The sequence below is a fragment of the Phaethon aethereus genome (genome assembly GCF_964289735.1).
Source record: "Phaethon aethereus genome assembly, chromosome: 13".
Taxonomy (NCBI): Eukaryota; Metazoa; Chordata; class Aves; order Phaethontiformes; family Phaethontidae; genus Phaethon; species Phaethon aethereus.
This window is the reverse complement of record NC_138589.1, coordinates 12211311-12236832: the sequence shown is the minus strand read 5'-3', so window position 1 is coordinate 12236832 and position 25522 is coordinate 12211311. Positions and strand designations below refer to the sequence as shown.

Here is a 25522-nt window from a genome sequence, read left to right as displayed (position 1 = left end):
CCTGCCTCAGGCAAAGGCAAACCCGTTCGTGGGATTGCCTTTGCCCAGGGACCTGGGTGCACTTGGTGGGTAATGTGGAAGGATGGGGAAGTCCGATGTGTACCTCAAGGAGACTTGATTTTGGGTGAAAACAGTCAATGATTTGAATTGTATTATGTTAATTGTTCAGTATGACATTACTACTATGGCTGCTATCTACCATATCAATGGTATTATAGTAAGAATCACCCAGACTGATGAAGAATGAGCTTCACTGAAACCAAGCAACGTGCAGCAGTGATGAAACCAGAACTGGCTTCAGCAGCTTGCGCCCAACAAATCCCTCGAGATCGACATCTTCGACCTGCAGATCATGGACATGGACCGTGCCAGATGACAATCCAACACCACATACCATCTCCCCTGCCCTGAGAGACTGCTATGATGGATGAAGCCCAGAGTCATGGACTGACTGAACTCCATAGACATTTTAAAGTGATGGCCCATGGACTAAGAAAGTGATATCTGTGTGTATATATTAAAAGACAGGAAGAGTAATAATGAATAATTGGAATGTATTGAAAAGTATAGGACCTGGGCATGACGTAAATGGTATGGAATAAGGGGTGGATACTGTCCTGGTTTCAGCCAGGATAGAGCTGGTTTTCTTCACAGAAGCTAGTGTGAGACTGTGTTTTGGATTTGGGATGAGGAACTATTGATAATGTGCTGATGTTTTGGGTTGTTGCTGAGCCGTCAAGGACAGTCCAGCTTCTTGTGCTGGCCTGCCAGCAAGCAGGCTGGGGATGCATGGGGAGCTGGGAGGGGACACAGCCGGGACAGCTGACCCAGACTGGCCAAAGAGATATTCCCTACCATCCGACGTCATGCCCAGTACATAAACTGGAGTTGGCCGGGGCGCGGAAATCGCTGCTCGGGGACGGGCTGTCGATCACGGGGTGGTGAGCAATTGCTGTATTGGGCCTCACTTGTTCTTGTACATTCCTTTGTTGGTATTATCATTATTGTTCCCTTCTTTCTTTCTGTCCTATTAAACCGTGTTTATCTCAACCCACGAGGTTTTTCCTAATTCTCTCCCCCGTCCCACTGTGGGAGGGAGAGTGAGCGAGCGGCTGCGTGGTGCTTAGTTGCCGGCTGGGGCTAAACCACGACATCTAGGTAAAATACCAGATGTATTTCTAAATATTACCCTTTACAGAGTGGCTGAAATTCAATCTTATTTTCTCATGATGTGGCTGATACTTCACGGTTATCAAATTCAGGCTTCCGAGATAGTTACACCTTTAGTGACAATGATGATGAGCATACAGTTTTGGGGAAACTCAGAAGACCTTCAAATCATGGCATTTGTCAGTGTAACTTCATCCAGAGGGTCAAGCTGGAGCTGTAGAAATGGAGTGATATCAATCACATCACACAGATTTCACCAGGCAATGGCGTTTGGGTAACAGCTGGCAGCTGCACAGTTGTTCCTTTGTATATTTTGCACTTGTCATTTAACTATGAAATAGTGACAACCCACTGCAGCCATTCACTGCTGCTGTGAGTGTGCTAACGGCCACTAGATGGAGGAATTTCACCAGTATTTTTCTTTAGCCTATTCTTAAGTACCTCTGGAGATGTTAATTTGATCAGTACAATTTCATGCAGAATATTAATATTTGCAAAGTTCACAGTATCTTTTAGCAATATCCAGTCTAGGAAAAAAACTTGTAAAATTAAAGTTGCATAGCTTATCTACTTCATATTTTCCTCAAATTTTCAAAATTTGCCCATCATGGCAAAGCTTTGATGCATCTGTCCTTTTCAATGCTTCATCTCCAGTCTAGTGGCCTTATCTGAGCTATCTCTATCCATACTTGGAATATGGGTACAATTTTCCGTATGTACTTCTGAAAACTTACTTTTTTTGGTTGCTGGAATCCCATGTTATATCTTATTCCTAAAGAAAGAAAGAAATTGAAGTTGTTATTTAGTAAAAATAAAAACATCAGTTTCATTTTTGCTGGACTGATAACAATGTGTGCTTTCAGTAACTAAAAAGAAAACAAATTCTGTTAATACAATGATAAATAGACCGACGATTAATCCTAATTAATGTATATTTCATAGTAACAATACTTTTTGCAAGGCTTCTTTATTTATAGGTGTCATAGCAATTGTGAAATGGAGTGAATGTCTCTACCTCCTTTTTACAGGTGGGGAAACTGAGATGGAGAAAAGTGATTGCTTAACCTCAGCTAAAAGGGCAGTAGCAGAATGAGGAGCAGCTGAAATTCATATTCCCAGGTTAGAACTCTAAAAAAAGGCTGTTCTTTGTGTATTTACCTAAAACTGTGTGGTTTCTTCTTCTGCCCATGCCCCTGGTGTTGGATGGTGTGGTAGTTAGTCATAGTAGTAGCCTGGCTTGAGTACTATCCTTTGCCGTAAAGCCAAAGCAACACACAGTGGAGTTATGTATACGAGAGGTAACATTTGTAGAGTTTTGGAGAGACTAAAAGAATACAGAATTGTGTTTTGCCAAATATTCTGGCTTCTACAGGGATGTCTACCTGAAAATATAGTAATAATAAAGATGTGAAAATCCTAGAAGGCAGCTTTAGCAGATGCGTAGGCTCTCTTTTATTGTTCCTAACCTCTGCCAAGTATAAGTTAATACAGGAATGTATAATGGAAAACACTTCTTAATTATGAAATTAGTTTGGGGCTTTTCAACTTCTAAAACTATCATCGCTGTCACTGTTGCTTGAGAACTTCAGTTGCTTGAAGACTTCAGTTTAGTAAGTCTGCATTATGAATCCCCAGCCGTTCTGACAAGGACAATCACAAGTGAAGGTATTGCAAAGCATTGTAAGTGAAAGCGTCACTGGGATAGCTCAGTCCCCTCAGATTAATTTTTCATGGTACTATGAAAGCTCTCGGAAACACCGTGTATGCATAGTTCACACTGTGCCTTATTTCAGTTAACGTAGCAAGTCCAACTTAACATGATCAATCATGTTTTGTTTTGTTTTTTAAATCAGGTCTACAAACTGGTGTTTATAGTAGAGTCTGAGTAAAATTGCTATGGTTATTTCTATGCTGTTAAAGCTCATCTTGCAGTGCTTATTACACTTTTGGCTCATGTTTGAGCTTTGATTCTGCTGCAGGAATTTGTTAGCAATAAACTCAAGTTAAGGTGAATGGGGATATTGTGATTCTGTGCCTATTAAAAGCAAAGGGCATATTATTTTTTACTTCATCAGAAATAAGTTCCAGACATCTTATAGAAGGAGCCTTAAGCCTTTTCCTAGCTGCTTCTCAAAAATGTTTAGATGCAAGATAAAGTTAGATTAGCTCTCTTTCTCTTTAGAGTATATCTATAGCATCCTTGTGTGGGTTCTGAAGGATTAAAACTGGATTCTGTTGTACCAGTCTTTAGGAGATGTTACTGAGCTGTTGTCCAGTTCTTGATGTGATCAGTAAAAGAACCACGTTTATTCTAGTGCTGTGTAGTATGTTACAGAGCAATGAAGGTATGGAAACTGCTGTCCAAAAAGAATAGCAAAAACTGAACACCAGTACTTTGAGAGAATTGATGCAAGAGCACGAGTGATCTGTTTAAACCATGAAAATGTTCTGTTTGTCAGCAGATGTAACCCCCTCTCTTTTGCTAACCCTAAAGCTATAACTTTAAGCCACTTGAGCTAGATTTGCATTGGCTGCCTTGCCTCTGCGCTAAGGCATCATTAATACAGCTAGTTGGAGTAGTTGCTTAACTTTTACTTTAGGCTTTCCTGTAGCAGAGCTTGAAATTAAATATTATTTTCTTTATCAATTCAGAATAACGTTATGCTACCTCTTCTCTCTCACAGGCAGAAATCATACGTGTCAGGTACAGTTTTGAAAACACAGTTAAGAAACCTAGTCTGGTGTTCTGGGTTGGTCAGTTCTGCTCATTTTCTATGGATGTCTGTTTTGGTTTCTTGTGTATGTAATATAATGCACTTAACATTATTATGAGAATTACTACAGACTGTAGTCACCATTCTGTTCAGTACCGATTTATTCTTCTCAACTATTTCATTTTTGGTCTTTTCTTTGAACTGGATTGAATAGTGTTAAGACATGCCTCATCCTCTGTCACAGAGCTTGGAGATTTACTTTGGCTGTCAATACTGTCAACATGCATAGGTGAGAATTTACATACTTCAATATTTCTCCTACTGTGAACTAATTATGCCTACCAGCATAAGATAGGAGAATGACTGTGCAACCCTCGCTGAAAGGGAAGATCATATAATGTCTACAAGTCTCCCTTTCTGAAAGCATTTTGAGCTTTTCACAATTGAAAACATAAACAGGTGAGAAAAGACTTGGTCACCTACTGGAGAACTGAGTATTTTGGACAGAATTAGATGCAAATATCAGAGCATTTGCTGTTTCAAAATTATAATGTAAGAGTTAGGGTTAGTTTTCTTTTTTCCCCTGGTTTGTTTAGTTGTGGTCATCTGTCTTGACTTCAATGGGAGCAGTGATAGCTTGTAGCAAAACCACACACTTTATGTAATTAACTGTTAAGTTGGTATGTATCTGCCATAAATAATAATTATTTAAAAAAAGACCACAGAAGTGCAGAGAGCAGGTATGAGACCTATCTTTTTTTGTGGTTAATGATGACTAAGTTTTTGTAGTAGTGTTTCATAAAGGTAACTTTTTGAGAGGTTAATACCTTGCACTGATACGCTGTGCTTTAAAAAATTAAATGCTGGTGGGAGATGAGTAACTGTTTTAAAAAAAGGATTCTTTGTTTACTGGCTTTAAGATGTAATCAGAACAACAATTTATGTTTAATGTAAATGTTTGGTGAAGCACTTGCCAATCTCTTCGATGTTTTCTGAATTTGACTTCTAAAGTTGGCTTCTTTTAGCTGTCTTTATCATGATACAGTCTGTCAGTTCAGATTTAAAGCTAAAGGGGGAAAAAAACGTGTTAAGTGCAGTGGACTCGGAAGTTATATTGCACAGATCTACTATATTAATCAAAATCTAAATTTAATGTTATGCTACATCTTTACTATCCATGTTACTTACCAGTTCTCGAATGCTGTTGCCAAAATGGTCATTTTTTTTATAAATAAACCACTGGTGTCTGCTGCACCCAGGTGAAGTTAATGATCATTAAATGTTTTGTGTCAGACACAATGATAACCATTATCTCACTAGCGCTCAAACAGAGAGAATAGCTGAGAGACAGAATCATTCTATCAATTGTACATCATTTATGTCGGTTTACGTGGTGTTCTTTTCTCTTCTCCTTGTGCAACCATGATTTTCCAGACCTGAGCTTGGCCTATGTTTTATGTCTGCTTTTATTGTCTTTCATGAAATATGAGCCTTATGCTTCATCCAGTCCTACCATATAGTCAAACCCATTGTGAGCTTTTCTTTTTTTTTTTTTTTTAAATGCTCCTAGCAACACAATAAAATGGCCTTCATCTTCCCTGTGTAATATTATATAGCTCTGCCTCTCTGCCTTCTCTATATCTGCTTCAAGACCTAATTTTGTTTTGCCTCTGGTGTCTTGCTCTGTTCTGAGACTACACTACAGCTGAAATATTTTTTAATAAAAATGATAACTTCAAGTCTGCATCTGTGACTCCATCCCTTAATGGGCTTCTGTGAGCAGTGTATACTTGTTTGCTTCATGCTAACTGATTTGTGAAATATACTCTGGAAGGGCTGTTACTATCATTGCATGAACATCTGTGTTGTGTCCTATCTGCATGTGCTCCAGTCTTAGGTCTTTACTCAAAGACACCACCACGTACTTAATGCCAGAATGGATAATAGACTAGTACTCAGAATTCCGATTAGCATGAAAAATTTTTAGTTTGAAAAGGATTTTCCCCAAAATACTGGTCAGATCATCTTTTTCCATTTTTTTCATCATTTAAAATGAACTCAACTAGTACAGTATACAAACTGCCTATTTCTGATCTGAACTTTGGTGTCTAATTGTCTGCATATTTGAATTAAATTACTCATTAAAGAAATCTTAATTATTTTTAAAATCGCTAGTATTGTAAATTATTTGTTTTTACATATATATGTAGTATACATATTTGGAATACTTCTTAAATATATAAACTTCTCTTTAGAAAATGCTTTTACTTTGAAATTCAGGCCTTTTTAATAGAACAAACTTTATGTGTGTATCTGTTTTAATTGTATGTTATGTATATATCCATTGTAGATATAAAATTTATAGTTTATTTGATTAGGGAAAACCCTGTCATAAGTCCCCATCTAAGCTATGTATATAGTACCTCATTTTAATATGGATGAAAGTAATGAGGCAAAGTAAAGAAACCTTAGCAAAGCTGTAGCACATCTTAAATTGTGCGTCAAGAAAGAAGAAAACCTATACAGTGAACCTATATATTCTAACCTTGTTGAGTCCCCAGTGAAGCTGCAAGTATGCAGTGTCATTTCCCACAGATAAGTAAACTTTTACAGTGAATGCTTTGGTTAAATGATACACTGCCAAGCCCTTGTCAAAGCTAAATGCTTAGTGACAGGACACACATCATGTTTTACAGACACTTGTGAAGTCATGTATTTCTGAGATACCAGAGTGTCTGTTTTCACTTCTGTTTCACACTAATTGTTGCAATGGTAAAGATAACACAAATTTTACTGTATTTTCTATGAATGATAAATTGCATGCAGGAAAACCTTGAGCCTCCTGCAATTTGACCAAAGAACCTGTCTGTCACTCTTGAAATGAAAGCAAACACAGTCTCCATACCACCTTTCACTTTTATGGCACCTTTTTGTATTTTGTGGCAGAATAATTATATATATGACAAGAATTATTTTAGTTATGTATGAATTGTAAGAGTGAATTATTGGAGAACTCATTTGTAATGCAAATTTTCTGGAAAAAATTTAGATGTTGCTGTAAATATTTTATTCTGATATCCATTGCTACAGTATGTATCATGTAGTAATTTCTTTTACTTTACGTCGCAAAACATAGTAAGTTATTTGTTACTATTTCAGCTTTTCACAGGTGAGAAGCAGAGGCTAATAGCTGCATTTGCCAAACTGATCCAATTCTTACGTTGTCACGTTTTGAATTACAAACTCAAATACTGATTGTCTGAAACCCCATATTACTGGTTGAATTTTACCTTGAAAAATTTAAATCCAGACTCATAAAGTGAGTCTTTAGTAATGTCTGGATTAGAATGCAGTTATCTGACTTTTAATCATGATGTTTAGTTCACCACATTGCAGATGATTGCTCAAGTAGTGAGATGTAGTTTATCCACTGAAGACGAAGGTTTTGAGGCCCAGATTCTGCTGCACATCTCTTGATGTATTGGAGTCTCACTTACATGCTGGATGTGAGTATCCTTAACATGCCATGTGTCAATGGACTGTGGGCTGTAGAAACGTTTCCAGCTTGTGTGAAGCTGGCCCTGTAGGGCTGGGGACTGAGTTGCTGAGGAAGGATTCTTTAGTAAGCTTCATTGTAGGGCTCATGGGTTGCATGCAATATAAAGCTGCAACTTCTTTAAGAACCTCGCTGTGAGAATGATGTTTTTGTGCCCCTGGTAGGTGGCATGTGTTCAGGGGCATCCTGATTTTCATAGCCATGGTGGAGAACAAGGACTGTTAACTTGAGAGTACTACTTTTTACTTCCATATGAAACAAAATGTTAGTATTTCTCCAGATCCAATTATTGGCTCCTCTTTCTACAATTTTGGTTTGGGCTTTTTTTTTTCATTTTTTTTTTTTTTTTTTACTTTTCCTGCTCTTAATATTCATGCTTCTATTCTTTCCAATGATTTCCTTTCCTTCACCTTTCTTTCCCTGTATAAAGAATTCTCAGGCTCTGCTCTGACTCTAATCCAGCACTGTTGAGGGTGTAACAAAAGCTAAGCTTTTAATGTTTCCAGAAGCATGAATGTCTGAATTTGATTAACTCCATTTTAATTGATCCTTCTCAATTTGAAACTTAGATGTGTTCTATTGCTTTACCATTGCCCTTGCCAGCAATGTTGATGCTAAAAAAAAAAAAAAAAAAAAAAAAAATCTCTTATAGGGAAAATCTAGCTGGGATATTTCATACTCTTCAGAGGGATGTTCATTAACAGCAACATCGGACAGGATTGCAATTTTATTCTAATAAAAAAATTACTGCATTTAAAGTAAGATTTATAGAACTATTTCTCTTTTGAGTGCAGTGAAATAAAACAATGTTTATTTGTTTGCTGTACAAATGTTAAACCTTATGTTTTCATGCCTCTGGTTCTGGTATGCAACATCAATCTCCCATTATGCTTTGCGGGAAGGAACCTGATTCTTAAGTCCATCTTGCTGATTTAAAGGAGCTGAAAACTTCACAGACAGGTTTGGTTATTTCCTTTGCACAGGGGGGAATGGATAGAATGTTTCTGTGGCTATTTCCTGGTCTCCAAAGTAGCCCTTGGGCCCTTGAGCATGACTCTGAGTAAAAAGCTTCTTTTTTTCCTATTTTTGGGAAGGCCTAAGAAGTTTTCCAAGCTGGTGGGGGTTAAGGTTTTTTAAAATCTCTTTATGAGCCTTCTTTCAGATGTGAGTTCCTTTTGTAAATCAGGTAATCATTCTTCCTGAGTTTGTAGCTTTTTGTTTCAATCCTGCCACTGCCAAGCATGCAGTTTTTAATAGTTTAAATGCAATCTATTTGAGGAACTTTGAACTCTGACTTGTGGCTTATTCTCAAGCAGTCATTGTGGCGAAGTAGAATACTTCCCTGAAAGATAGCCATTCACCCTTGTATTCCCCTCTCCTATGCTAGTATTGTGCACAAACTGAATTACTTCATACTGATCTTGTGCTTCTCCATCTGAGTCAGCTTCGGAGAGGCAGGCATTGAACCTAAGTGAAACTGTTAGCTTCATTTTTCTAAACCAGGCAAATCTGCAGTTTCTCCATTCCACAGGCAATGCAGTATTGTGCTGCATTTGTGTCATGGGGTACTTATAATGGTAGCAGCCTGTGTGCACTTCAGTTGATTAAAATACGATTACTCTGGCTTTTTGTGACTGAAATGGCTTTCCATCTTAATGAAGTAAGGGAGTCTCTGCACAGAAGTACCATATATGGTATATGGGAAAAGCAGTGCAATTTTGAAGGGCATACCCTGGAAATAATTAAAAGCATTAGATTCATCCATCAGTTTGAACAAGATAAAATTGCAAATGGGGGAACCAAAGTAGAAATCGGTACACATGTTAAGTGACTTTTAATGTTTGCCACTTGAGGACCTTCATATTGTCAAAGAACTTGCTATTCCTAGTTAGTATGTGGTACCAGTAGCCAATCCTGTACATCTGAATCAAGCAAAACTGCACAAAGCCGTCATTCTGAAGCACAGCGCTTGCCAAGTTGTGGCTGCTGCCATGTTGTTATTGCTTCCCTCTTGATTCCCTGATTAACTCCCTGTAGCCAACACTCTTGACGTGATGTCCCTTTTGACGTTTTAACTTATGGCATCCTCTGTACACAGCTTTCTCTGCTTTTTCCAGTCAGGGATTCTTGTAGTAAAAGATCACAATATGGAGCTGGTACCCACCATTTCTAAATGTGGATGTCACCTGAGTATAGTGTTTATGTCTACACAATGTTTCTCAGAGAAAATACCCAGGCTATTCTCCTGCTGTTGTTTCCCCCTCATAAAGGCTTTGTACTTCTTGGACAACTTGCCTCATGCCTGTTTGCCTTTACATGTTTTTGTGTTAAGTGTACTAGTAAGAAATACCATCTGCTGAAATTTCCATTTATTTTTCTGTTACTTTAAACAAAAATTAATGTGAGAAATAATTGTTTTGATACGGTTTGCCTTGCAAATTTTTTGATTCATTGGGGTCAAAGCAAGAGAGAAGCAGAAACAAATGGTAGCATCTTAGAGGAATAAATTCCTTTTGAATCAAAACCCAATTAAAGTGGTAGTGTGACTTCCTGGTAAGTCCCACCACCTACATATCTGCAGTGACTTTGTTAGCTGAGTATTGTTTGGAACCGTGGTGGTAGTCTTGTCCCGAAAGTTATTAATTTACATTCAGACTTTGTAATGATGCTTGCTTTTATCTGTCTTCTACTCCATTGTTAAGATCAAAACTTGTTTGAAGAAGGTATTCTTGTATTACTTGGAATTCAAAAACCCAGGTACTTTTTTGACTTGCAACATGCTAATAGAACAGGTATCTGAACCCTTAAAGACACATACTACTGTGTTTTTCATAATGTTCTAAAATGTACTGAATCCATCTCCTTGACTAAATAATCATGAACTTACACTTGGTCTGTTTCCTTGATAGGTAATAAAGGAAAGGGAAATGCATGGGACCTTTCTATTGCAAGCTTAATTGAATGACTACAAGAAGCTGTTTGTGAATTTATTATGAGGAAGGTACCACTACTTGTTTACTTTGTCTTCTCTTTCCTATTTAGCCATCCTAATTAGAGTAACATTTTCTGACTTGATTTATATTTGATGAGTATTCTATGAAGAAAGCAGAAAAGTCAAGCCTGTGATGTTGCATTCCCCCTTCCTTCTGTGGACCTATCCTTGGGAATATTGTTAATTAGCATCATTAGCTTTCAGGCACTGTCAGCAGTTACTTGCAACTTCTACTTAATACCTTTCAGTGAGTCCCCATTCTCATATTTAATATTTGCACATTGCTTTCATAGCATGAGTTTGACAAGGACGTTACACTTTATTCAGGTTTATTACAAAGTAAAAGCTAAGGTTTAAAATACAGCACTGCATTTATATTTAGTAGCCTGTAAGATCTATTCAGGTAACCAGAGAAGTTTCAATGAATCTTAAGCAAGTACTGCACGTAGTTTGTGACTGTAGTGGAGAAGGAGTTAGCTAGCCAGAATAGCTCACCTAGAACCCCAGAAATGTTTTGAGAAATTGTGCGAGTAGGACACTAAAGCTTCAGTGGACTTTCTGTTGGAGGGAAGACAGAGTAATTTCTGGACTGCTTTCATGTCACTCTGTAGAGACATTTCTTTGGGAGAGAAAGTGCAAATGGAAAGAGAAGGCTGCAGGCAAGACTTAAAAGGTAAATCTACACAGGCATGCCTCTGAGTGGTGAAGTTCACTGATTTGATAGATTGTGCATCAAATATCACAGATGTGCATCCAAATGATGTATGTTGTTATGTTACTATCAGTTATCTGGAACTGATACGGTTTCCTTTTCTCCTGTTTTCATAGTTAATTACTGACAAGTCATCCTCATATAAGAGATCAATATGTAGTATTTAAAAAAAAAAAAAAACAAACAGCTGCACCTGCAGCTTAGCCACAAAACATGGTGCAAAAGGGGTGATAATTGGACAGACTTTGATTCATGACTTGTGAGAAACAAGCAGGAGATAACAGTTCTGGGAAGGCTGAGTGTGAGGGGTTGAGCTTTTTGCAGGCCTTTTATTCCTGACTAATGAGCAACTGAAGGACAGTGGTGACTTTCTGCTACTCATTTCTCACTGCCCCTACACTCCTTTGTGGAAGACTTCCTGTTTCTTGTTAAGGAGCACACTTGCACTCCTTCTCCAGCCAGCTTTTAGTGACTGATTGGTAGAACAATTTGCTTGCATAAGAATAGTGTCTTGGATTGATTTTCATATCAGTAAGAATGAGAGGGAAATGATTCTGCTCAAAAACTGAGTGCTGAGTACTTCCAGTATCCATGTGACATTATGTGGTACCCAGGACTTGTCCTGAGCTGGAAACCCAGGGGAACAGTCGAAGTGCTAGTCTTGAGTTATAGTGAGCTTGAAACTTTTTAAGGGTAAATGCAGGCCATTTTAAGATGTTACAAAACTTTTAGAATTCACAATTTAACTTCTTTGTGTGCAACTAGAAAAATCCATGTAAAGCTAAAAAAAGTAGCTGTTGTCTAATTTTAAAGTTTATAATGTTTTCTAGAGAATTGTCCTACTCCTTGACTAAATACAGGCAACCTGAGATGCTAGCCAGGAAGATAAATGAGTGAGTAATCACTGGTAATTAAAAAAAAAAAAAGCCATGAAGTCAAAAGTGGCAAGAAAGATATATTTATCCTGAAATTATTTGGGAATACCACAGATCTCTCCACTCTGAAGGGTTTATGCCTTGTTACCTCATGTACTCACTCAGACCTTTATCTGTTTTTCCAAGGTCTTACAGAAGTGAATACTGAACTCGGCAACAATCTTTCTCTTTGTTCTTCCTGGTTTCTGCATTCAGTGAGGATTCAGATATTTTAGGGATGGACTTGCAACCAAAAGTAAGGGGAAGACAGTCTTCAGTGGTATTTGGTTTGAGAGTTCCACTGTACTCGTGACATACTTTGCATGGCTTGTGTGAAATGAGTCTTCCAAAGCGGTACACTTCCTTTCTGCCTGGAACAGGAGTTGTAACCGCCCTTTGCCAAGGCTATGATTGCATTTTTCTACTTTGGACACCATGTTGAGGGGTTTCTCTTTAGCAGTGTGTTTCAGCAAAAGTGTGTTATATGGCAGCCACTCACCTTTGCATCGTTGAAAATAACAACAGTGCTTTCTCCAAGAAATTGGAGACTTGCTCTAAGAAGTGTATTTAAAACAGAGAGGAGTGAAACAGACTTATTCTACGCAGAGGTCTCTAGTTTTAATACTGTGGAGTCTTCAGATGTTGTAATGCTAATTTAAGGAATTAAGGATAACCAAGCTAAAGCACAAATGAAGTGAATTGTTCTCAAGTCCAGTTAAAGAAACAACATGCTGATTTGTCAAAGGATTTCAAGGCTATAGTGGCAAATGACATGAAACTGCATCAAAAATCAGATTAAGAGAGTGTTGTGCCTATGCCTGACAAGACAATGACAGCAGGTCAAAGAGGCAGTCAGATACTGTTACTGTACATGGAGGTCGCCAGGCATCTCAGGAGGCACTTCTCCATCAGCAAAGTGGCAGCTGGTGTTTGTGTTTTCTCCTTCGCTATGTAAATGTCAGTGAAAATTGGTAGTGGGACACCCGGAAAGCAGGACTTCATATCTGCACAAGTTGTCAAATATCCCCTTATCTTAGTGTAAGGGACAGTGCTTGAGGACAGGAGGGTTGTTTTTTTTTTTTTTCAAATCAGAGAGAAGTTCTTTTGTTCTGGTGAGTGGGATGAAGAAGCTTCTCTAAGGCAGAGTAATATTTCGTGCTGGTTGAGAAATCTCTCTAACCTGTTAACCCTAAGCAACAGGAGAAGAAATTCACAGTAACTTGAGAAAAAAAGTACTAAACAGAGAGAGAGACTGAAAAGTGTTAGACTTTTCCCAGGAAGATTTTAAATAAACAGAGAAACCTATTCAGTATGGAAATGGGAAGAACTCCACAGAAACACACTTGCATATCGGATAAGGACTGGTGGTTCTTGGTAGGTCTGAACTATTTTGTACTAGACTGTGCTAAAATGGACATGCATTGCTGAGGGTACTTTATGCTTCACATGATGTACGAGTGTCTTGCAGGTTCAGGTGCTTATAGAACATATGGTTTGAGCTTAATGAAGCATTATATCATGTGGGCATGATAAAGCAATTGAGCAGGAGTGGGATTTGGAGGACCTTTGCTCTGTTAACCACTGCTCACAGATATTACCATTAGGAACTGGATATCTCAGGGTCTGATCCATTTACAGCTTGGTATTGGCATTGGTGGGAGGCCTTTAGTGCCCCTCTCCCTACATGCTTCCCAGCATGAGTCTACATCTCTATTCTAGTGTTATTTTTCTACCCACAGTTGACTGCAAATTCTTTGGATGGGATGCACAAGGACCTGCTGTTAAATAATTCTTTCCCCTATCCACGTGGCTCTTCTGTCCACTTTACTAGTCACTGCCTCTGTCAGGTCAGTGCGTTTTTCTTCCTCTCCCCTGCACAACATAGAAACATGGGAGCTGACAGAGAAGTAAAACAGAAGCTGCAGCAGGGGTATGGCAGCATACCTCAGATATGTGGGTGAGAGGAAAAATAGCTTTCTGTGGGGACTGGTGATTGTTCTCTTTATCTCCATACCTGGATGAGCTACACTGGCCTCCCAAAGGGGACCATCTGCTATGGCAGGGAGAAAAGGCAGTTGTGAGTGACCTCCATTTGGTCACTCTAGCCTCATTCCTACAGGTACTGCTTCTTCCTGTGCAGCCTGGGCTGCAGGAACCAGAAGGGCTCTAGTATATTTGCCCCTCTCTGGCACACTGAACCATCAGTGGTACTTGAAGTGAGGGCCCCTCTGCTACTGCTATTTTATGGCCACATCTGCATTTTTCATTCACACATTATAGCATTTCCTAATTTTTCTAGTATCCCCATGTGGAATGGTGCGTCAGCCCAAGAAGGGGCCATATGAACTGGGAGATTGACTTGTTTGCATCTACCTTGACAACCCGAATTTGGGATACAGTTGCTATGACTATTGGATTGTCTGATTTTGTAAGTCAGTGCATACGAACAGTGAGTAGCCAATCGGTTGCTTAGTATGGTTATCTAGGAATGTAACTTTTATTTAGCTGATGAAAGTGTGTGAATGTGTCTGATTCCATTGAAAACTTTTCTACAATGATCATTGTTCAGAGCATTTAAATATATTTGTGGTTTACTCAGTACACTGCACACAATTATAGACAATTCATTCTTTCCATTATGCATTGACTAAAGGATCTCTGAGGTAATCTGCCACTCTAATTCAGTCTTCTGAGACAGTCATCTTACAGATGGAACTATTTCCTGACAATGAAGCACACCACTGACTGGGTGTGTGGCTTACACAGTGTAATTCAATATTGTAACTCTCTTTTTTGATGCCTCTACTCTAGTGCTGATTAAACCCCAAGATTGTAGCAGAAAACTATGCACATACAGGACTTTACCTCTCTGACTATTTTTTTCATCTGAAATGCAACTTTTTCACTTCAGATGTGGACTTTTTAGTAAGCTACTTAATATCTTGTTGAGTTTTTGTTGAGAATGCATACAGGTTGCATTCTTATGTGTAAATCCTAGATAAGAACTGTTTTTAAAATCTTTGAGAGTAGTATATGCAACTCTACTAGGTAGCCTCTAAGTATCAATCTTTTGTGTTTATCTCAATTGTTTATTAATGTTTTTACCTTTGACAAGTCAATTACTTTCAGTCTTTGTTTACCCTTTTCATGTTATGTTAAACACATTCAAAGTTGTGACTTACATTTAAAACGAATAGTGTTCATCAGACACAAATCTTTTACTATTTGCAAAACTGATTTGGTCTTTTTATGGTCTTACGGTTGATCTGTTGGGGGAAAATAAATCAGTTTTATTACTCACTGTTTGGAAATGGAATATTTAAAACTTCTGAACTCTACTGTCTGAAGATTCGCTACTCTGAGAATTGGAAGTGTGGGTTTTAAAAAAAACCAACAACTTTGGTGCTATAACCACTCTTGTTTAAGCAGGAGTTATGATGACTGTATAGTACAGTCTTTTCAACTATGAAAAATTTGGCATGTACTTCAGTAGGTACAGGATCCGTTCCTCAGTGAGCATGTAGTAATGTATTAAGGATTTTGGCAAGTGGTGGTAGACTGTTCTCCTAACCTTTTTACTCATGCTGTGTCTTATCACTGTACTTTTCCCAAAAAGGACTAGGAAGTTAGTGCTATTCCACTGAAACCATGTATTTTGGAAAACTACAGTGGGCTTGCAGAAAGCAAGTTTCTCCCTGTTAAAATTTATTAAAGAAAAAAATGTTGGATAAAATTGTCAGTGACTTTTTTGGTTTCTGCAAGAACTTTAATGTAGGAAAATAAATGTGTTAAATATTCAGAATAAAATTTTGGTCACACTTTTTCATTTCTTTGTGTCTCTGCCTCAAGAAAAATGAAAACCATCAGCAGGATATATGGAAAAAGACATCACTGTTTCACACACTTTCACTGTTTTCCAACCTTTTCTCCTTTCATAGAAAGACACAGCACTTTTAAAACTGTCATAATGCCCTGTAGGAGAAGCTTTAATTATCCAAAAAGTGAAGATGTCAAAAACTATAACATAAGGACAAAGTCAGAAATAACCATTTTTTGCATCATTGTTTAGAATGAAGTAAAATGTCTTATCTGTTTCCTGATGCAAATCTAGCTTTGCTTGCCTTTTTTTTTTTTTTTTAACCCCTTTTAGATTTTCTTTTTAATCTTAAAGCGACTAAGGCTGCCTGGCAGGAGCTGGTTTTATGCTTTTCGTGCCGTTTCAGATTCTGTTTTCACAGATGCTCAAAACTTTCTTTGGAGCTGGAATGACCTGAAACTTGCAAAGGCACACCACATGCAATTTCAGATAGTTTTTCTATATCTTCTGCTATATAGTATATAAAGATTTCATTTATTTTGAGAAAATACATAGTGGTGTGGCCTTGAATCCCATCCCATAACTGCTTGTGCATTTGGTTTGTTTGCACAAAAGTGAAATTCTTCAGAGTACATTTCTCAGAATATTTCTTACGCCAGTTACACAGAGGAACTTTAGAAACCTGCATTTTCACTTGTATGGTTTGTACGTGGTACAGAGATGATAATCTTACAAAAGAAGAATATATCTTACATGAATAAAACCAAATCATTGAAATTATAGGAAGCTTGATCTGATCTCAGTTTACTACTTCTTAAATTTGAATCCATAGCTCCACTTTTGCTTGTAAACAAATGAGACTCCAGACTATCAATTGACATAATTTTCCTTCTTTTCCCCATTAAAGAAGGTGGTAATTGCCCAGCTGTTGACAGCAAGTGCTGGAAGAAGCAGTGTGAGTTGATTTCCTTGGTGACTGTCAAACTCTTCAGACAAAGCTTTCAAACTACATTTGTAATAACAGAAATACACTGTGGGAAAGATAAGCAGCGTGGTCTTTAGCACGCTCGTTTCTTGCTGGTATACTGAAATCAGCTACCAGCCATTCCAGCTTCATACTGGTGTATTAGCTTGAGGAACTCACTAAAGACTAAATGATTCACTGCTTGCTTTATTTTTACAGAGAAGCAATAATATCCTTAAAATTTAGACCCAGAACCTCTGGCATAAAGTCTGACTATGTTTTTGCAACACAGGGTACTCGAGATATCTTTTCTGTAGTGACTAATTTTGTATTTCATAATGGTGTGTTTCTTAAAAATGCATTCTGTCAAATTGCAAGACAGCAGATACTGTCTTGGAGTGGATTAATAGAATAAAAATTCTTAAGTAATCTGCTGTTAGTAAAGGGCTAAGTATGGGTCAGGCAATTTCTGAGTTTGTTACTTAATGTAGGCAACGCTACTTTTGTGTCTTGCTGATTGTGTTTTAAATGAGCTTAATTTTCACCAGTTTGCAAGGTGATAGGTTTCAAAGCCTATGTGATGTGAAATTATGAGCTTAGCATGCTTGACTTGGTCTGTAGGCTTTGGTTCATTGCTAAACCTCTCTGTGTCAGTCTCCACAGCTATAAAATAGGAATGTGCCTTCCTTAGAGAAGTGCAGCGCATGTTAACTGATTGACCAGGAAGACAAGCGATTGGTGCTCTGTGAACATTGTAATGGTGGTCTCCTTAATTGAGGTTTATAGTATTCATCACAAGCAGTGCTTTTGAACAAAGAATGACTTTTTTCTAAGTTCTGCCCAAAAGGTTTTCGTGTCTTGTTTTGTGGTCCCTTCTTTGTCTTGGAATTTCTTCCAAGTTCTATCTGTGTTTATACATTAATGGACATACTCAGTGTTGACACAGACGTTTTCCCAATGGCTCTTATTGTGCATGCTCCTTTTGCAAAGAATATTTCTATTCTTTCAAAGTTAGATTTGTGTATATATGAATTACTTGTATGATTTTTAGTGTGGTGGCTTGTAAGCCTTATTTGGTTCTATAGAGTGTTTCAAAGTAATTTGGATGTGGATAGGATATGTGGCTATTAAATAAAAAATTTTTAATTTTTTTTTTTTAAATACTACTTTCTGGTGATACTCTGAAAATCTACATAACTCACACTGTTTAAAATAAGCCTGTTCCAGTAACTTTTAGTGGTGATTTCACCTTTGTCAGTAAAATAATCTAAAGAAATTCTTCCCTGTTACACTAACACTATGGAGATCTAAAACTAGCTGCAGTATCTTTGCATAAGTCGTACTCCTCTGTAAGTCCTCCAAAAGGAATTAGTCTGTTTTATTGCTGTGCACCAATTTTCCCTATAGAACTGTGCTGCCTCCTTGTTCTCAGGGTTCTCTTTCCTCTCTTTCAACACCCTAAAGGCATCACAATAACCAAAATGAATATACGCAAACATCTTGAGAGAAGTACCACCTATTAGGATTTCTAATGTTTTTCTGCCTTCCCTTATAGGCATGTGGCTTCGTTTAAGCAACAAACTTGCAAATATTTAGACGTCCAGATAGGGATTTCTCTTGCCTTAAAAGGACTGAGGAACCCTAACTCACTTGTTACTGAATTAGAGAATTATTGAATACTAAAGTAATACAGAAACCCTGGGTCAAGTGAAGAATCCCATTTGTTTCAACTAGATTTAATTCTGTTTGTCTGTATTTAATGTTTCCTTTAACACAAGTAAATGTCCAGATACTCATGACGAGTAAAATGCTGCTACTAGTTCAAAACTACTGAATAAAAATTCCCTTCTTCTGGGCATCACTTCTGTTGAAATTGAGAGAGGTAGTAACAAACATATCATATACTATATTTTTATAAGAATACTGCTGATTTCATTCCAAGTAAAAGTTATTTTAAATTAAATAAAAACCTGTGTCATGATCTAGACAGTAAGTTATAGCACTAAGAACCTAGATCTTGTTAATTTGATAAGAACAGAAAATATTTCAGTTAATCTGAACTTTGACAATGAAAATCAAAAACAGGTAAGGTACACTTACTGCAAAAAGCACAACATAGAAATCTGTAAAAATTTTCTTCATTTTTTTCTTTATTTTTATAGCTGAAGCTGCTCTTTTGAATGTACATGAAAACCTTTGTTTTTGCAATTTCCTATTAAAAAAAAAAGTATTCTTCTAGAACTTTATGCAATTCATAACCAGGTTATGTAGTGAAAACTAAAAACCTGCCTGTTTTACGTGTCTCACTTCCTAAAAATACACTTGCACAGAGTACCACAATCTCATCACATTAAGGTGAACTTGCTTAACAGCATGGGCATGAAGATGTCAGGCTTGTAATACTTCTGCTCATGGTCTGTTATTTTTTCATTGATTCTTACAAGCCTATAACTCTTTTAAAAAGCATGTCATTAGATAGATATTGAAAGGAAAATGCTGATGATGGCTCTGCAAAACCAATAAAGCTACCTTTATTAGCTTTTATAAACGTCTTTATTGCTCACAGGGTCTTAATCTTGGCAGGCAGTGAACCACATTTAGGAAGTTAAAACGTGTTTCTCACAGGCATGTCCAGAAGCCTTACAGTGCTCCACCCTTGTGAACATACTTCTTTTTCTCTTCTAAGTTTTTGCCCAGTAATGTTAAAATACAACGTGTTGTATATATGTACCTGCTCTTAGGTGTTGCTAGCCAGTGGAAGGAGTCAGTGGTGGCTCCTGGGAAAGGAACAAGTTTCTTTGTTTCCAGTATTGCAATAGCTCAGACAGTAAACATTAATTTTCATTAAGCACTTTGCTATAAATCTCAGTTTAATATCTGCCTCAGATGTTCTAGATAAATCCTTAACCTTTCAGTTGTTCCCTCTTGTAATCCTGTATCACTGATGAATCTTGGCAGTGACAAATGGCACTGTTAGACCCTGCAACTACTTCTGTTCATGTTCTTCCCCAATGTGTTTTCTTCGGAGGAAGGAAGAGGGGAAAGGGACAGGTTGAGGAAGCCAGTTTGAATACTAATGCCCATAAATAGCATCCTTCTTTTCCTTCTTTTCCTCCCCTTCCTTAAACTCTGAGCCTGTCTGCAAAAACTAATAGTTGCCCTCTTTAAAATAAAACAAACAAACAAAAAACCACAAAATGAAACAAAAAGAAACCCACAAAAAACCCCCAGTGAATTGACCGATATAAACCATTTGCTAGTCCTGGTAGTAAATTAAGCAATGTTAGATGATCAGTTAGTGATCTGCAACCTTCCAGATCATTTAGTTCCAATAACGATGCACGTAAACATCGGAAGTAGGAGCAACCTTATGCTGTTGAGAACACTTGCAATGAGTCTCTTGTAATCTTGCAATAAATTGTCTGATAGCATAGCCAGTATGATTGAAAAATAGCGATGCACAACTTCTTACAGCAACCAATAAGTCCAGAAATCTGCTCCTTTTTAAAGTTTCTAGACCTCTGTGGCAAAATTATCAATTATCCTATTGGAGAGAGAACTATTGTCATACGCCAAGTCAGAGTTAACATATATCTCATGTAAGTATCTGACTTGTGTTGGACTGGATTGAAACTTTTGTGTCTGCCCCACCTTTACCACCACCTAAGGAGAGGACTGGCAGACAGGCATAGTAACAACTCAAATTTATGAATAGTGTTATTCCAGGTGTCAAAGTGCAAAAGTAGATGTAATTAAGTAATAACCCGTCTTCCCAAGGACAAAATAAAAAGCTTACTGTACTACTCTTTCCAGTTATAATCCAGGATTTTGACTTAAGGTTAGAATGTAACCTTTAGTGAAATGAAGACACCAGAAACTTTCATTTCGGGAACATTCAGTCTCTCTTATAATGATATTTCCTGGAATATAACTTTTTATGACTATCAGTAGTATCAAGGCATAATATGTTTAAAAAGCCCCAAACCAATCAGTTCCTTCCCCAATCTACTAATGCAATATAAGGTGTTTTAATTTTCTTTGTGTATTTTCTGTTTTGAACAAAGCAGTACAGACAATTTTAAAAACTAATGTTAGCAGAACATGTCAACTTCTATGTAATGTAATAATTTTTTGTAATTATTACTACTATTTACTATTATAAATAATTACTACTATTAAACTGTCATGAAACAGCATAAAACTGCTTATAAAAAAAAGGAAAAAACAAGGCATTTATATTTGTCTCATAGGAAAACTTTTGTTTGGGATAATGGGAGATACATTTCAAAACCTCAGTTTCATACGGAAAATACCCGTTGTGACAAGCCTGCTGTAGTGAGGATCTGTACTGGTAAGATCTTCTAGCCTGAGCAAGCTGAACCCAGCTGTTGCCTTGCGCGCTTGTTTGCCGTGCAGCATAGATCAGGTAGAGCTCAAGACATTGCATGAAACTGCCGTGTGTTAAGACTGCAGGGACTCCCAGCTGTAATGCTTTTGCTGACCGGTAGTAGACCAGCACAGTGACCTTTTTGGTAACTGTGTAGCCCCAGGAAGTTTTGCAACAAATGTGAAAGTCATTCCGGAAGAAGGCTGCAGTATTGCAGAACAGGGCAAAGAACATGTTCTGTCTTCTGAAGAGCTATGTGTCTACAGCTCCAGGCATGTTTAAAAGAGCTGAGTACATTCAGTACCTTCTAAGACCTGGCTTTGACCTAAAACTTTCATGGTACTACCAGCTTGGCCTTGTTTCTGGTTATTGGTTTAGTGGGAATAACCTTTCTTAAGCTTCTCAAGGGTGCCACAAAACTTATTAATAATTAAGCAAAGAGGTTGGAGATTCTCCACCACAATGTGGATTATAACAGTAAGGATAATGCTTTAATAGCATGGTTTTGTTTGTTACGAAAAATAATTCTGTTCTGTCTCTTTGAATAACTACAATAATTTTTGTGCTATTTGTTAATATATTTAGATTAGATGCTAAAGTGAAAGCCTAAACACACTGTCATCTTTAGACACACTCGGGCAATTAGAGTGCAGCTTGTGTTACTGTTTTGTAATTCAAGCCTAGTGAAGTCATAAATTAAGAAGCTCATTAAATTTTCAATTGCATTAATAGGAAAATTCAACTTATTAAATTCTTTGCTAAGGCCTAATAACAAAACATTGGAAATGCATCTTTATTTTTTTCTGTTTTCATTAATCCTTGTTGCCCAGATAGCCTTCTCTACCCTTAATACAGGAAGAATAAAGTAATAGGAACATGAATTGTAGAAAACAATGTCTTTTACATGGAGTTTAATATTGATCCTTCTTGTCACATTTTAAATAATTTTTTAACAAACTCTCATGACTGACAGCCTGCCCCATAAATAGCTGCTGGCATCTCTGCAGCAAGGTGCCAGCATCTTTGTGCTCTGTGCTTGGCACCACTGTTTATAGCAGCATATTAAATAAAGACTGATAACGCTATTTTTATTTGGCAATGCGTGACACAATTTGATGCCATAGGTTGAGTTATTTAAAAAAGGAAATACTAAAAATATCTGTTTTCCCTGCAATTGTAAGTTGTAAGTGTATGTATGTAATGGAGCATGCAAATACGAAACTGCTTAGTGAGCTAAGTCTGTACTGGTAGAAATGGTTTCATATCCACTAAAATCATGATGACTCGATTCAGCGTTGCAGTGAATTTTCTTACCTCATGAAACTTTTTTTGTATCAGTCAATAGTTCAAGCACAAATCATTTGAAAATTAATGTGGTTACACCCAGTTATGCTGCAGCTGATTTTTTTTTTTTTGTTCCCTGTTCATTAGTAAGCTCACATTGTAACAGTACAAGTACTGCAGAAATTCTTCCTTCATCTTGATAGGTGGTGATGGTGTTTAATTTATTCAGTGGTTGGTTATCTCAGTTATTGACAAATTGTAATGAGACAGACAGAAATGATCATGAGGGGGCATGAAATGCTTTGCACATAGTACTAACTCACTCTAGGTAAGTGTATACACAGAAAGAAAAATATTGGTGTAGACAATTTGAAGACTTCATTGTAAATGTGAGTTTTTTCCCACCAATAGACTAATAAACTACCTGTTGCCTGCTACCATTCAAAAGATAGCTTTTTCACTCAAAAATTATCTTCTATATCTAGTCGTACATACCAAATTTGTTTTCGTTAGCTGTTTGCTCAATTAACTGATCAATCCAGACAAACAAATGCTATTGGGCAAAAAAATAGGCCTACATTTCTTCAGGCGATTCTAAGGCATCTGTTTCTGCAGGTGCACAGGTCCAACCTACTGCTGCTCAGTGAATCCAGTAAACTCCTCTGGACTTCAAAGTTTGTAACTGGGGACCCATTCAAATTCCCCAGTTGTATCTTGCAGCAGGACTTTTAGTAAAAGATCTTTTGCCTCACAACGGTATTTGATATTTGCAATATTAGCTCTTCCTATTCCTCTTGCGAGACACGTAGATATCTAACTGCAAGGTCAATTAGATTTCTCTCTTTCCTTCTGTCAAACCTAGTACTCTCTTCTGGGGAGGTGGAGATGAAATTGGTACCAGAGTAAGTGCACTCTGTCTTGGGGTGTGGGAAACATGGAAGCAGTGCTGAAAATGAGAGGTGTCTGTAGGGTTCTTATAATTTAAACTTTTGATGCTGCTGCTCATGTAATTTGCTTCTAAAAGATTTCATGCCAATCAGTGCTTCTTGGAGGTTTTAATAACCATGTAGGGCCAAGTCATAATCTGATCTGTTCCTGAATAGGAGAACCCAAAGTATTGCAGGTCTCTGGGGAAGGCAGTACTTCTATTTGTGCTTTTGTGAGGTGATTTTTCCTCTTTTTATTCCACTGTTATTATGGATAATGAAGTGAGTTGAGTTGCCAGGAAAATAGGATCTAAAGACCCTCTCAAAACACATAGAAAAGTAAAATTAATTGGATTTTTGGTTTTGTTACTTAAAGTCTCAAATTTATTAAGCTAAAATTATGGTACTTTTGAGCCTGATTCATGATTTTTGATTGCTGAAGGTTGTCAATATCAGGCACGTGGCATTTATCTTCATTTTTTTCCCTCTTTTTCTTCCCCACCCTAGACATCGAGTCTAGCAGGCTTGGGTCTGCACTGGTGCACTACAGTCAGGTGCTGCCTCTGGTCAAGGCTCATGGTAAAACCAAAATACTGGCTCTAGGGAGGCTTCCATGTCTTCCTCATCTGTTTCAAATAATTTACACAAAGTTTTTTTTAAAAAAAGCACACAAACAAGAAAACCAACAAAAACAAACAAACAAAACCAAAACAACAAAACCCCCACCCAACCAACCAAAAAACCCCAAGCCTCAAACGAAAAGAAACAGGCAGCCCATAGCTCCGGTAACGTACTGTCTGCTGGAGTGCCCAGTTAGTTTTCTTTTCCTTGTATTCCTGTCCAGTCACAAAACCATGAGTCCGTAAGAACATGGACCTCTTTGACCTGTGACATTCCTTATTCTCCCTGTTCGTATTGCTGTTTACTTTTAACCTTGCCTCTGCTGAACTCAGCAGGAAGGTTGCTAATAACTCTTCCCTTTCTTCTGTCACCATATGTTAATTGGTGAAGTTTCTTCTTTCCTTGAGAATGAGGGGACACCTGCCCCCACCCCAAAAAACACCCAGACCAAACCCAATCACTGAGATGAAGTCACTCTCTACCCAGTTGAATCTCTACACAGATTCTGTGTTTAATCCAATATAATCCTACGTGCTTTAGGATTTTCCGTAATATTTGCAGTATCAAAGTGCTGCTTAAATCATCATGAACTGTGTAATGAGGTTTTTGCTGGACTTCCTAAAGTCTTCAGAGTGATGAGAAAGGACTTTTCAAATGGATTCTAAACTGGGCTTTAACTATAAGGTGTTTATTTCCAGAGATAGAGGTTGTTCCACCCTTGAAATACAGAAGCATGTCAAAATATTTAAAATTGTTACAATCGCAATAATGAAGATATTCACAGTAAGGAAATACTGGTCGGTGAAACTTCAGTATGTTATTCCTCTCTCTCTGAAATGTGGAAGTTTACAGGCAGGTTTCTACATAAGGTGCTATTTTGTTGAGTAGATGGTATAAGCAATGAAAGGCCTCACTTTTGTTTTCAACTAGTATAGCTCAGTCTTAGGCCTGTTCTTCTGCCTGTTGGCAGCTGCCATCCTATTTGCAGTTCCAGGCTTGCAAGTATCACTTATACACCTACCAATATAACAAACATAATAAAGAGCTGAGATACAATGAAGGCCATCTGTCTTGTGCTCACAGGAATAGGATTTCATATAGAAATGTAGAATTTCATGCAGAACTGATCTGCATTGAAGATGTACTTAAGTTTGTTTTCTGTGATCAGTGTTGTGATGAAAACTGTTTGGTTTGATTTCAGCATTTATCTTAAAAGTATATAGCTACAACTGAATAATTTGGTTAAACCGCCTGTAGTTCTGTGCAGTGGTTCTTTCTTTCTCAAAGATGGTTTGTTAGAGCAACAGGTTCTGGTTTTCAGTTTTTTCTATTGTGAATCAGAATAGTAAGTTTTAATGTACTTTTTATTTCTCTGAACAACACTGGTGCAATAAAGCATATTAAATAATTTCATTAACCTTGGCCTAGACTTGCACTAGGAGTCTCCTTAATTGCGCAAGTGTAG

The 25522-nt window shown here is 37.4% G+C and overlaps 1 protein-coding gene across 1 annotated transcript in view; it reads right to left on the bottom strand.

Annotated features, from left to right (window-relative positions):
* The window catches only part of CHST8 (carbohydrate sulfotransferase 8), a 143351-nt gene that overhangs the window by 5572 nt on the left and 112257 nt on the right, over window positions 1-25522 (bottom strand). The window contains exon 2 of the mRNA XM_082005836.1: window positions 1905-1942. Within this exon, the coding sequence (XP_081861962.1) occupies window positions 1905-1942 (38 nt within the window). The remainder of the gene's footprint in view (window positions 1-1904; window positions 1943-25522) is intronic.